We start from the raw sequence: 12,172 nt of genomic DNA on the forward strand, positions 1-12,172 counted from the left end.
CGTTCAGTTTTTGTTTTATGACGAATATCTCCTCCTGGTGGAGGAAACATGTCATTACATAGATCCCTTTTGCCAAACTTTCATTGGAGGAGCAAAGCCATAAAAAATCTTTCGCAAATTCGCATTATTCATTTATGAACATTTAACCACACGATTCGCACTTAAGTCTGTCATGGGTAAGAAGTGTTTTACATTATTCATTTAGTGGACTAAATAACTGATGAATAACTGATGGCTGATAACTGAAATCATTTAAATAATCATACAATTATTGTAATGACATTATATTTACTTTACGTTTTCAGAAAACATTAAAGTTTTTTTTCACCGGTGGACTACAATTCCCATGATGCACCGCCGCCACCAGTTCAAAGTTGAAACGTGACAGTAAAAATAGGCTTTCCCCGCTGTCAGCGGAGCTTGCCATCAGCGCTTTGTAACGTGAAAGCTTGAGTGGGGGGGTCGCGGAAATAAGCCACTAGTTTTGGCCGGGCCACGGAGCAAGCTCGCCGGCCTCCGAGTACCCGAAAATGTCCCTTTGCTGAAAGATTTAGCCGTTAGCCACCGCGAGCTTTGACACAACCGACTGTGAGCTTTGCTAGACAGCTAGCCGGAGGAGGTGGTGGATGATGGTGGAGAGGGGGCGCCTCATGTAAAAGAACTGCTGCTAAGCTATAAGCTAAAATACTTTTTTTTTTTTTTTGCCGAAATAAACTCAAAACTGGGGCCGCCATGTTCGTCCAGGAGGAGAAGATGTTCGCAGGTAAAGTGTTGAAGATTCACATCTGCACCGTGGAAGGCGCCGAGTGGCTGGAGGACATCCCGGAAGGCAGCACGGTGGAGAAACTCAAGGAGAAGTGCTTGAAACATGTGAGCTTTCCTCCCTTTTTATGCTTGTTTGCCCTGCGAGTGTCAGCGTCAGCCGGCCCTTGTATTTATACTTAAGTTCATTTAAATGGCGAGCGGGCTGGGCTGGCTTGCTGGCTGTGGTTATTTTTAGACTCGGCCGGCTTCCCTCCCCTCACTCTGCTCTCTTCGACTCCGATACGAGCAGTTCACTTTCCCTTTTTGGATGTGGCTATATTTATGACATGTAATATTATACACTACATACTCATATTCAGCTTCATTAGCCTAACATTCTGCTTGCAGAACATTCGGGACATAAACGTCTGGAATCGTCAGTATACTTTGTAAAGTAATATTTCGTGTGTGTACGTGCGCGCGCGCGCGCGCGTGTGTGTGTGTGTGTTTGATTGTGCCTGTGCGCGGGTGCGCGCGAATGCGCGTGATTGTGGATGTCATAAAAGCAGCACGATGGCCTTAATATAGTGTCTCATTGAGAGAATAGAGAGAATGAGTGAAAAGTAGTATAAAGGCAGGAAGAAGAGTAGTACTCATCGGATGGATGGATGGATGGATGGATGGATGGATGGATGGATGGATGGATGGACAAGGATATTATGAAAAGGAGAGAAAGAGAACTCAAGAAGGAAGGCACAGTAACAAGGATGGTAGGAAAGAATTGAGGGAGGATAGAAGCAAGGAAAATAATCAAATTGAAAAAAAAAATCATTTCCAACCATGTTTTGGTTTGGTAACAAAGTCAAGGATTGATGTGTGTTTTGTATGTCGCAGTGTGCGCATGGAGGTTTGGACGACCCCAAGACACTGACCCACCACAAACTCATCCATGTTGCCACAGAGCGAGTGCTCAGCGACACCAAAACAGTGGCGGATGAAAGCCTCAAAGATAAAGGTTGCAAGAAAGCCATTCTGTCTAAGAAGAAACATTCCACCAGACACTACAAGGAAGCCATTTTTATGTATTTATTCTTTTTTTATTTCCAGATGTTCTGCTGCTCATAAAGAAAAGACCACCGCCAGCGCCTCCCAAAATGGCGGAGGTGTGCGCTGAAGAAAAGGTAGGACCAGAGGACTCTTGAGAAGTAGAGATGAAAATTCTATTTCATTGTGACCAAAAAAAAAAAAGTATTCTGGATGAATAATGTGATCACAACATTGCTAAAGGAAATGTCTAAGTCAGTGTTATGCTAATGCATCAGAAAAAACACGACAACAAGGCCCCGGACAAGGACGCCATCTTGAAGGCCACCGCCCACCTAAGCACTCGCCACTCGGACCGCATTGTCACGCAGCACAACATCAGAGACGTAAGTTGGACTCATTCTCGTCAAATGGCGCCATGCGTTTGCACATCTGCGGGCTCCGTTCTTCGCCTCGCCTGCGTCCTCGTCAAGTTTTTAACAATGTGTAATTTCATTTGATGACAAAGCTTTGGAGTTGCTTGGAGGACCTAACTTGTGTCATTTAAAATAACAAAATATTGATTGGAAAAAAAAATTGGTCAAAAATGAAACGAGAGTGTACACAATATCAGCCAAAGTCCTCGCCAAAGAAAAAAATAAAGCATCTTCCCTGACTTAATTATTAGCCGTTGTCTAGTTTCAGACGGAGCTCCGAAAGATCCTGGTGTCCCTCATCGAAGTGGCCCAGAAGCTTCTGGCCTTGAACCCCGACGCCGTGGAGCTTTTCAAAAAGGCCAACGGTAGCGGTTCGCACCTGGATTAATTTTTTTTTAAATAAAAAGAAAAAAAGTTCTACTCACATAACCCGCATCTGTGCTCTGCCTGCCCGCCGCAGACATGCTAGACGAGGACGAGGACGACCGCGTGGACGAGGCGGCCCTTCAGCAACTCACCGAGATGGGCTTCCCCGAGAGCAGAGCCGTCAAAGCTCTCAAACTCAACCAGTGAGTCTGGCGTCGGGGCGAGTCGCCGCTATGCAACCGCGCCCCCTTTTCGTCTTTTGTTTTTTTGTTGACTTCCCGTCCCTGCGCTTTCTTTTCAGACTTTTCCTCTTTTTTGTCTTTTTGCTCGGCCTACTGACTGTCCGTGTCCTACTGTGTCTTCTCCGCACAGCATGTCGGTGACGCAGGCCATGGAATGGCTGATCGAGCACGTGGACGACCCCTCTGTGGACACGCCGCTGCCCAGTCAAGATGCTGCGGCCGCTTCTACTTCTGCTGCCGCCGCCGCGACACCCGGCGCCTCCGCTAACCCAAACCCGTCGGCCGCGGGCTCCTCCAAAACGCCTCCCTGCTCGTCGGCGCCGCGACACAGCCTGTCCGGCACGGACGCGAGCGGCAGCGGCGGCAATCGAGCGGACGACCTCACCGAGATTTTCAAGAGGATTCGTAGGAAAAGGGAGTTCAGGCCTGACTCCAGAGTGCGTGCCCCGTCGTGGTTGTTTCCTCCGCCGACTCGATCCGCTCGCCGTTGAGCGCAGGTGTCTGCTTCGCAGGCGGTGTTCGCCCTGATGGAGATGGGCTTTGAGGAGAAGCAGGTGATCGACGCGCTCAAAGTCAACAACAACCAGCAAGATGCTGCGGTAGGCACGATGGAAACATAAGCTTATTTTTATTTCTTGAATAAAATAACGTATTGTAATTACAACCACTTTGCTCACATCAACTGGGGGGGTTTTGTTCAATTTTTATTTTTTCCTCCATTGAATGTTACGCATTTAGAGCACAACATTCTCCTCAGATAACTTCTTCTTTTAATGATTGGAATGAAATGACAATGTTACAGTGCGAGTGGCTGCTGGGAGACAAGAAGCCATCTGCAGAGGACTTGGACAAAGGTATTGACACCAACAGTCCGCTCTTCCAGGCTATCCTGGAGAACCCTGTGGTCCAGTTGGGTTTAACCAACCCCAAGACTCTCCTCGGTACATGCACATACACACACGCTCGCTTGCTCGCTTGCTTGCTTTTTTGTGAGATTTCAAGACTGATCCTTGCCCAAAGTCCGTTTGTGATGACCTTAGCTCACCCAATCCGTTTCCCCTGCTCGTGTAGCCTTCGAGGATATGCTGGAAAACCCGTTGAACAGCACCCAGTGGATGAACGACCCCGAAACGGGCCCCGTCATGCTCCAGATATCCAGAATCTTCCAGACCCTCAATCGCACATAGGGGCGGAGACCCCCACCCACCCTCACGTGTGAATGTGGCCGCTGCGTGTGTAATTAAAGTTGTACCTTTACAGTAAATATTTATAACAGTAAAGTATATGGGAAAAAAAATATTATTACAGCGACGATACAAAGTTCTATTTACGAGCTTGTTTTTACATTTTAACTAGAGCAATTTCTAGTTATTTTGCAATATCATTGTTGCCACCAACAAACGTGCATGACCAACGTTTACGCCTCACCTTCGGCATTGTGTATTGTTAGGTTTGTTTTCTTTTTTTATTTATTCACTTGTATTCTCTTTTTTAACCCTCCTGTTATAGTCAGAAAGGAGTATTAGGGCCACAATGAAAAGAAAGCTCAAATGTCATCGTTTGAGATTTAACAGGAACATTTTTAACCACGTTCTCAATGGTTTTTAAGTGCAAGACATGCAGATTGACAATTGAACACACTTGCCTTTGTTGGTCTACTTCCATGGCAAACAAAAGTAATCATGAGACACAACACATCCTGTTTATACAGAAATATTGACTGACTGGATCATCCACGGAATGACTAATTTTCCCCAAGTCTTTTAATGTTTTATACATTTGTATATTCAAGGAGATGAGCACACAGTCTAAAATTGAATCTGCCCTGCACACTTAACAAATGTTCTTTCACTTGGATTTAACGCTTTGTTTTATGACAGGAGGGTTAAAGACACACAAACGAGCTGGCCTAAAATGCACAGGACGTGCCGTGCCGCCTTGTCCGTAGCAAGCCATGGATAACCTGGACAGAACAAAAAGTCCCTTTTGTTTGGAGGACGTGGGACAAACATAAATATAAAAAAAAAAAAAGGGGGTGTGAATGCGCTTGTCCAACTACTGCTACGTTTGAGTTTAGCGTTGTCTAGCAAAGCCCTGCAGAAGAGCAACATTCCCAACAAGTGGTTATATAACACTTATGAATTTCCAAGAACGTCCACGTCTTTGCCCCTCTCTGACTCCTCCTCCAGTCCCGATCCCTGCAGATGCTAGAAAAAAAAACCTGTGGAGTCTGAATTTGAAAAAGTGAAGTTTAAGTTATGCAAAACGTACTAAAGCGTTGAACTGTTGGATGTTTTCATTCAAAGGTTTACAAATGAAGGTGACCTGTCAAGGTCAAATTGCTCATTTCAGATGTCACCACGAAAGTCCCAATATTAAGACATTTGTAAGGAGTGCGTTTGTGTGCAGTGTGTGTGTGTGGAGAACAATGTCGACGGTTACTCTTATTTATATGAAAAGAAAATGATAACAAGCCCGTCTCTGAATGTGAACAAAAAATGAAAATGGTTGAAACGTCGCGTGTATCATTAACACTGCTTTGTTAATTCAAACACGAACTATGGTGATTTGTTTTTATTTCAGCGGTCTCTGCAATACGATGTATCTGAATCATTTATTGCGTTCAAGTTATTTCCCCGGCTACGCTTATGCGTCAATGCGTCGTGGAAAACGATCGAATTTTGTCTCCTGGTGTCAACGTAAGCTTTGTTTACGAAATTAATATCCCAAAACATGTAGTTTTACGATCACTTTTTTCTTTTGCGTTTGGATGAGTGCTCGGAAAACGTTTTCAATGTTTTTTTTTTTCTTTTGACTCAAGGTTCCTTAATCTTGTGACGATTGCCTCAACTCCGCCCAAAGACATCTCCACCGAAGTCAACCACAAGATATTTTACAAAATATTTTCTTCTTACAGTTGCTCTTTGATGCCAGATGTTTCTGGACTTTAAATAGTGCGACCTTGATCAAAAAGCACAAGAAAGGAAACACAAGGACGTATCTTTAAAAAATCACATTTTATTGGGACTTTAATCTTTTGAAGTGACTTTTTATTTTTAAAATAGCAACATAATCAAACATTTTTCTTGAAACTTCTCATTTTCATCCAAAGTAATATAAAACCTATTGCAAATCAACATTAATGCAATTGCTTTTGATAAAAAAAAACACACATACTGTATTTGTTAATATGACAACTACCAGCGTTTGTATTTTTTCGCTCCATTTTCCCCTCATGTACTTGAGTGCTGTAAGAATGATTCAAGAATAATTTAATTTTTTTATTTAAAAAAAAAACCCAATTCTGGTAAAAGTATAAGGACTACTTAAAAGTGCAATTGTAGACTGTATTATTGTACTTAGTACAGGATTTTTTTTTTTTTTCCACTGGCTACAATTTTCACATTTCCAACAAGCGTTGCATACGTTGCAAAGACAACAAATAAAGCACATAGGGGACAGAAGGGAAATTACAATAAGCGTTGCATACGTTTCAAAGACAACCAAGCACATAGCGCAAAACGGTCAAATTATGTCATCAGCCGATCTGAAGCAGCAGGGGCGGGGCCAGTCAGCCTGTACGTCATGATGACGCACCTCAATGGGCGGGCTCGTATAGAAAGCACCTCTGCGGCTCTTCCTGCCGCCACAGACGGAGACGTTCTGTCAGCCCTAGGAGCTTCCCTCGCTCTTCTTCCACCTTCCTCGTCGTTCGGCCGATTTGCCCTCAAACAACTTTAGCCATCACCATGGCAGCGGTCAGGACTCTCAGGAAACTGTGCCAGCACTCTCGCCATCAGCTGTGTCTCCTCCACACGTCTGCCTCGAGGTGAGCCCGCCGCCGCCGCCGCCATATAATCCGACCACGCTACTACTAACCATGGCTTCCTTCTTCTTCTGCACGTTTTCTGTCGTCGAGAATGTCTGCTTCTATTCTGTGGTGTGTTTTTTTTTACGCTTTAGTATCACTCTAATTTCAATCGAGCCTTGAAAACGCGAGTTTTTAAGTGGCCAATATACCAGAATGTATCTCCTCTCTTCGAGAGAGCGCCCTCTATCGTCATGCCGGTATTAGAGCACGGTGGCTGATGAAATCCTGTTGCAGTTTTGCAAGGAGGTGATGATATGCCCGACATGCACACATTTCCAACGTCAGCTCCTTCACATGCACAATAAAGACACACACTGTTACATGTTAAAAGGTCAAATGTCCCGTAATGTCATTCATTAGTCAATTTAATTCACTTTTACCTCGTGTCCAGCACAAGTCAAGTCACAAGACGAGCCGTTTGGTGATCAGGGCTTGCATGTGCATCATAAAATTTGATCTCCAGTGCATACTGTACTTGAAATAGAAATAAATTCTCTCGTCAGCAAGAAAGCCATTACTGTATTTAGGATCCTTTTTTTTTCTTCTTTCCTTAAATTATTATTTTTCTTTTTTAAGATTACGTGAACATCAGTTTGAGGAAAGAATAAGCGTTTTTACCTTTTTTTTTTTTTGAAGATTTGTTTAACGTTTTATTTTCAGGAAATCCGGTATCATTTTAACATAGGAATTAAGCAACATGAATTTTAAAACTATTTAGTCCATATATTTTCATCTCAGGGGAAGGAAAGTTGCAAACTAATAATTTTTTCCACTCCATTTCAATTTTAAAAGATATACATTTTGAAGTAAAACCACTAGCATATGTTTGTAGTTTTTAAATTCCACTTCATTTTATCATATATTTTATTCCAAGTTAGGAGCCTAAGCAAGTGTATTTTTAATTAATTTTGATACCGACGGAAAAGAAAAAGCAAGTGTATTTTTAATTCATTTTTATACCGACGCAAAAAAAAAAGTCCCATTTTCAAATGTAGGTGCTTCCTCGAGTTGTGCTACTTTTCTTCCCCAAGTTACTGTAATTTGTTCTGGCATAACAAAAGCGTTGTTACATCACCAGTCGACGCCTCATTGCTCTTCAATTCCTTGCCAGAGCATTCTCCTCCCTCTGATGTGTCTTTTGGGTTATGTAAGAGTAAAAGTTGGCTCTGCTAATTGTTTGGCTGGCTCTGTGGTCACACAGTAAATTACACCCCGAAGACTTTTATTTTTCTTCCTTGGAACCTTCTTTGCTTCGCTGGCACGGTGAAGTCATTGCTCTGGAGTTAGCGTGCGGCTCCAGTGGGACTGTGTGTGTGTGTGTGTGTGCACGCGTGTGTGTGTGTGTGTGTGTGTGTGTGTGTGTGTGTGTGTGTGTGTGTGTGTGTCAACATATGGTCCGGACAGCTCGAGCGGCGACTAATTTTAGAGGCTACAGGTGGTAGTGTGTGCCAGAGTATGCAGCACTGTACGAGATATAAAAAGTGTTCACACTCGAAACTTGAACATTAGCTAATCGTATTAAGACAAATCTTGATGTGTGCTCGACAGGCAGGAGGCGGTTGTCATCTCAGGAAAGAAGCTGGCACGCCAGATCCGAGACGAGGCACGGTGCGACGTGGAAAAATGGATGTTGGCCGGACATCGGCGGCCTCACCTCAGCGTGATTTTGGTCGGCGACAACCCGGCCAGCCACTCGTACGTCCTCAACAAGACCCGATCGGCCGCCGATGTCGGTGAGGACGCACGGGCTGCAGATTTAAGATTTTCATCTCTTGCGCGTGACCTGGAACGTGTTCCAAAAATGATGAATCGCATTCAGTTGAGTGAACTTTTGCTGCGTCTCCCTCAGGAATCTCCAGCGAGACCATCCTCAAACGTTCCGACATCAGCGAGGAAGAGCTGTTGGACCTCATCTTTAAGCTCAACACGGACCACCGCGTGGACGGCCTGCTCGTGCAGCTGCCTCTGCCAGGTGGGTAAAAGTTAAGCACGGACGCTTCAAATCAATTCTTGACAGGTAAAAAAACCAAAAGTTCCCAAGTTTCTTAACGTACTTCAAAATAGTTTCTTGTTGCAAATCATTACTGCTATTATTTTGACCCCGGCACAATATGTGCGATCATGAAGCCAGGTGGAACCCAGAGACTTAATGATCAATGTTTGTCGGCACGCAGATCACATCGACGAACGCACCATCTGCAACGCCGTCTCCCCCACCAAGGACGTGGACGGCTTCCACGTAGTCAACGTGGGCCGCATGTGCTTGGATCAGTCCAGCATGTTGCCTGCCACGCCCTGGGGGGTCATGGAGATCATCAAACGCACAGGTACCGGCGGCGCCCACCGACACTTGGGAAGCCGGTGGCATGTCGTGATGGGTCTCCTCTAAAGAACGCTGTGTTTAACTTGGCTATTCAGGCATTCCCACCGTGGGCAAGAACGTAGTGGTAGCGGGTCGCTCCAAGAACGTGGGCATGCCCATCGCCATGCTGCTGCACACGGACGGACGGCACGAGAGACCGGGAGGTAAGCTGATGCAAATCTCCAAGTCTGTTGGAACACGGACACACAAGTGCTCTTGTGTTTGACCATCACGTGCTTCTGTGTGCGACCAGGCGACGCCACCGTGACCATCTCCCACCGTTACACTCCCAAGGATCAACTCCGACATCACACTCAAATCGCGGACATTGTCATCGCCGCCGCAGGTGTGACAAAACTTCCTCCTGGTTGTGTCATCTGGGTTGTGTAAAGGGCACCGAGATTCTTACTGTTGTCGTCCTCGTTTGACCTCAGGAATTCCCAACCTCATAACCGCTGACATGATTAAAGAGGGTGCGGCTGTCATTGACGTGGGCATCAACCGGGTGCAGGACCCAGTCACCGGCAAGAGCCGGCTAGTTGGAGATGTGGACTTTGAAGGTAAATTTGAAAAACAAAACGTACAACCTTTAAAGATGAGCATGTTTTCTATCTCCAAAACAAAATTTTGCTTTAGAGAAGAGCCAATAGCATTAAAAAAAAAATTTTTGCGTGTGTGTCAGGTGTAAGACAGAAGGCGGGTTTCATCACGCCGGTGCCAGGTGGCGTGGGGCCCATGACGGTGGCCATGCTCATGAAGAACACCATCAAAGCAGCCAAGAACGTCTTGCTCTATCCTCCTGAGAGGATTCGCATGGCGGCCGCATCTTAATTGAGGGGGAAGAGACCCCAAAACAAAAAACATTCCACAAACCCCATTTCACTCTCTATTCTGGGACTTGAGGTATAGTTTAAGGCTTACCTCTTATTTGTTTTTCTAATTTTTAATTCCTTCCTCATGCCCACCCACGCTTGACTGTTACATCTACACATGTGACAGAAATCAGTTTGACTTTGGGAGTATTTTGTTAAAAGAATCACAAGAGATTTTTATTTATTGCTTCAGCGGCGTTTAAAGTATTTAAGGGTGCGTGGCGGCCGGCGTTCACCTCAAAAACAAAGTGGTGCAGTGTTGAGCAGTAAAAAGGGCTGACTCCATCAGGAGCGCATTGACCAGTATACAAAAGCTTTAAGATTCACTAATGCCTTTGTAAAAACTGAAATAAATATTTGTGACTATTTTTCAGACTCTGGTTTTTTTTCTGTTTTCTTTCATTCAGTCATACTTTAGTATAAAGCCTCTCCACTCCTTATGCAAACAACTTCTCCAACAGTTGCACAACACTGACAAAGGAACTCCTACAGTCCACGGTCTTTCATTGTCCACTATATGTGTGTGTGTGTGTGTGTGTGTGTGTGTGTGTGTGTGTGCGTGTGTGTGTCTCAGGGGGGGCGTTCGGAAATACACTTATGCACTTTGGTGTGCTCAGAGAGAAAGAGTGCACTCCCCTCCCATTACCGAAAGCAGGCAGCACTGGTGCGCCGGGTCTCCAGTCGGAGCGTCGAGTGCGCGCACCGGCACTCCGATGTGATTTACCGTTTAGTAAATTAGAACAACGCAGTGGCTTTCCGAACGATCCGGTGAACAGTGCACGCTCGGAACATTATACCGAACGCACCCTTTCTCTTCAACTTTATTTTGTGATAGTGGGAGACGTTGCTGCACATTCTACACACAGCAACGGTTCACAATATTTCGCTAATTCCGCCGGTTGAATATGGCAATAAGTCAGAGAGACCACTGCGACAAAGTACGTCAAGTATTTTGAGTTCAAACCCCGTCGCCTCGAAAATGGCGGCTATGCCGGTAGTGACGTCAGAGGCGACCCAATGTGCACGTCGGAAACAAATTGCAAACGGACCAGACACTAGTGATGTGCATTCCATTTCATTTAAGTGAACTGAATCTTTAGAATCAGTTCACTCAAAAGATTCCTTCAACCGAATCGTTCAACAGATCGTCCTCCCCCCACTCAAACACTGATTAATATTTTTTTTTTATAAATAAAATAATCAAAAATCATGGTCAACGCTTCACGGAAAGTGAAAAGTGCCACACCGCCCTCACCCCCACTTTCTGATTGGCTGGTTGATCTGTGACGTCACTGGACACTCTATTAGGTACGCTGCCATTTTCAAGTGTACCTCATCACAGGCCACTTCACTAGGGAAACATCATGGTCAAAGCTTAAATGAAAGTGAAAAGGCCACACCCGCCCTCACCCCCACTTCCTGATTGGCTGGTTGATCTGTGACGTCACTCGGACACTCCATTAGGTACATCGCCATTTTCAGGTATTCCTAGTCACAGGTCATTTCATTAGGGAAAAAGCTTAAGTGAAAGTGAAAAGTGCCACACCCGCCCTCACCCCCACTTTCCTATTGGCTGGTTGATCTGTGACGTCACTTTGACACTCTATTAGGTACACCGCCATTTTCAGGTGTACCTCATCACAGGCCACTTCATTAGGGAAAAATCATGGTCAAAGCTTTACGGAAAGTGAAAAGTGCCACACCCGCCCTCACCCCCACTTTCTGATCTGGCTGGTTGATCTGGGACGTCACTGGACACTCTATTAGGTACGCCGCCATTTTCAAGTGTACCTCATCACAGGCCACTTCATTAGGGAGACATCATGGTCAAAGCTTAAATGAAAGTGAAAAGTGCCACACCCAAACAACCCCCCACTTTCTGATTGGCTGTTTGAGCTCTGACGTCACACCGACACAGGTGTACCTAATCACTTCATTAGGGAAAAAGTTTAAGTGAAAGTGAAAAGTGCCACACCCGCCCTCACCCCCACTTTCTGATTGGCTGGTTGATCTGGGACGTCACTGGACACTCTATTAGGTACGCCGCCATTTTCAAGTGTACCTCATCACAGGCCACTTCATTAGGGAAACATCATGGTCAAAGCTTAAATGGAAGTGAAAAGTGCCACACCCGCCCTCACCCCCACTTTCTGATTGGCTGTTTGACCTATGACGTCACTCGGATACTCCATTACGAAAAAAAATCGGTTATGCCGACAATTGTTATTTGGGGGGACACCAACTCATATAACAAC

General features: G+C 45.0%; 2 protein-coding genes across 3 annotated transcripts; both read left to right on the top strand.

The window, feature by feature from the left end:
* Window positions 1-360: 360 nt before the first annotated feature.
* ubac1 (UBA domain containing 1) lies at window positions 361-5,364 on the top strand. 2 transcript variants are annotated; one of them, XM_085910848.1, is made up of 10 exons: window positions 361-870; window positions 1,639-1,759; window positions 1,852-1,925; window positions 2,067-2,174; window positions 2,467-2,569; window positions 2,665-2,773; window positions 2,943-3,249; window positions 3,325-3,411; window positions 3,615-3,753; window positions 3,884-5,364. In XM_085910848.1, exons 1-10 carry the CDS (start codon window positions 733-735, stop codon window positions 3,997-3,999), a joined length of 1,302 nt encoding a protein of 433 aa, XP_085766974.1. In that variant the 5' UTR covers window positions 361-732; the 3' UTR covers window positions 4,000-5,364. The 2 variants fall into 2 exon arrangements, with proteins under 2 accessions (XP_085766974.1, XP_085766975.1); XM_085910849.1 differs by lacking the exon at window positions 361-870 and adding an exon at window positions 932-1,514.
* Window positions 5,365-6,440: 1,076 nt separating this feature from the next.
* mthfd2 (methylenetetrahydrofolate dehydrogenase (NADP+ dependent) 2, methenyltetrahydrofolate cyclohydrolase) lies at window positions 6,441-10,285 on the top strand. Its single transcript, XM_085910790.1, has 8 exons — window positions 6,441-6,641; window positions 8,232-8,416; window positions 8,533-8,655; window positions 8,858-9,010; window positions 9,102-9,209; window positions 9,299-9,391; window positions 9,480-9,605; window positions 9,728-10,285. The coding sequence occupies exons 1-8, from the start codon at window positions 6,562-6,564 to the stop codon at window positions 9,874-9,876; spliced, it is 1,017 nt and encodes a 338-aa protein (XP_085766916.1). The 5' UTR covers window positions 6,441-6,561; the 3' UTR covers window positions 9,877-10,285.
* The last annotated feature ends 1,887 nt before the right edge of the window (window positions 10,286-12,172 follow it).

The sequence above is a fragment of the Syngnathus leptorhynchus genome, chromosome 4 (genome assembly GCF_054491065.1).
Source record: "Syngnathus leptorhynchus isolate UIUO chromosome 4, UIUO_Slep, whole genome shotgun sequence".
Lineage (NCBI taxonomy): Eukaryota > Metazoa > Chordata > Actinopteri > Syngnathiformes > Syngnathidae > Syngnathus > Syngnathus leptorhynchus.

What these genes read in the sequence shown, in the direction of transcription:
- ubac1 (XM_085910848.1), top strand. Translation starts at nt 733, where the DNA reads ATGTTCGTCCAGGAGGAGAAGATGTTCGCAGGTAAAGTGTTGAAGATT. An exon ending in CGCAGCACAACATCAGAGAC is followed by an intron (nt 2,175 to 2,466) that starts GTAAGTTGGACT and finishes GCCGTTGTCTAG; the next exon opens with TTTCAGACGGAGCTCCGAAA. An exon ending in CAACCCCAAGACTCTCCTCG is followed by an intron (nt 3,754 to 3,883) that starts GTACATGCACAT and finishes CTGCTCGTGTAG; the next exon opens with CCTTCGAGGATATGCTGGAA.
- mthfd2 (XM_085910790.1), top strand. Translation starts at nt 6,562, where the DNA reads ATGGCAGCGGTCAGGACTCTCAGGAAACTGTGCCAGCACTCTCGCCAT. An exon ending in CCGATCGGCCGCCGATGTCG is followed by an intron (nt 8,417 to 8,532) that starts GTGAGGACGCAC and finishes CGTCTCCCTCAG; the next exon opens with GAATCTCCAGCGAGACCATC. An exon ending in TGGAGATGTGGACTTTGAAG is followed by an intron (nt 9,606 to 9,727) that starts GTAAATTTGAAA and finishes CGTGTGTGTCAG; the next exon opens with GTGTAAGACAGAAGGCGGGT.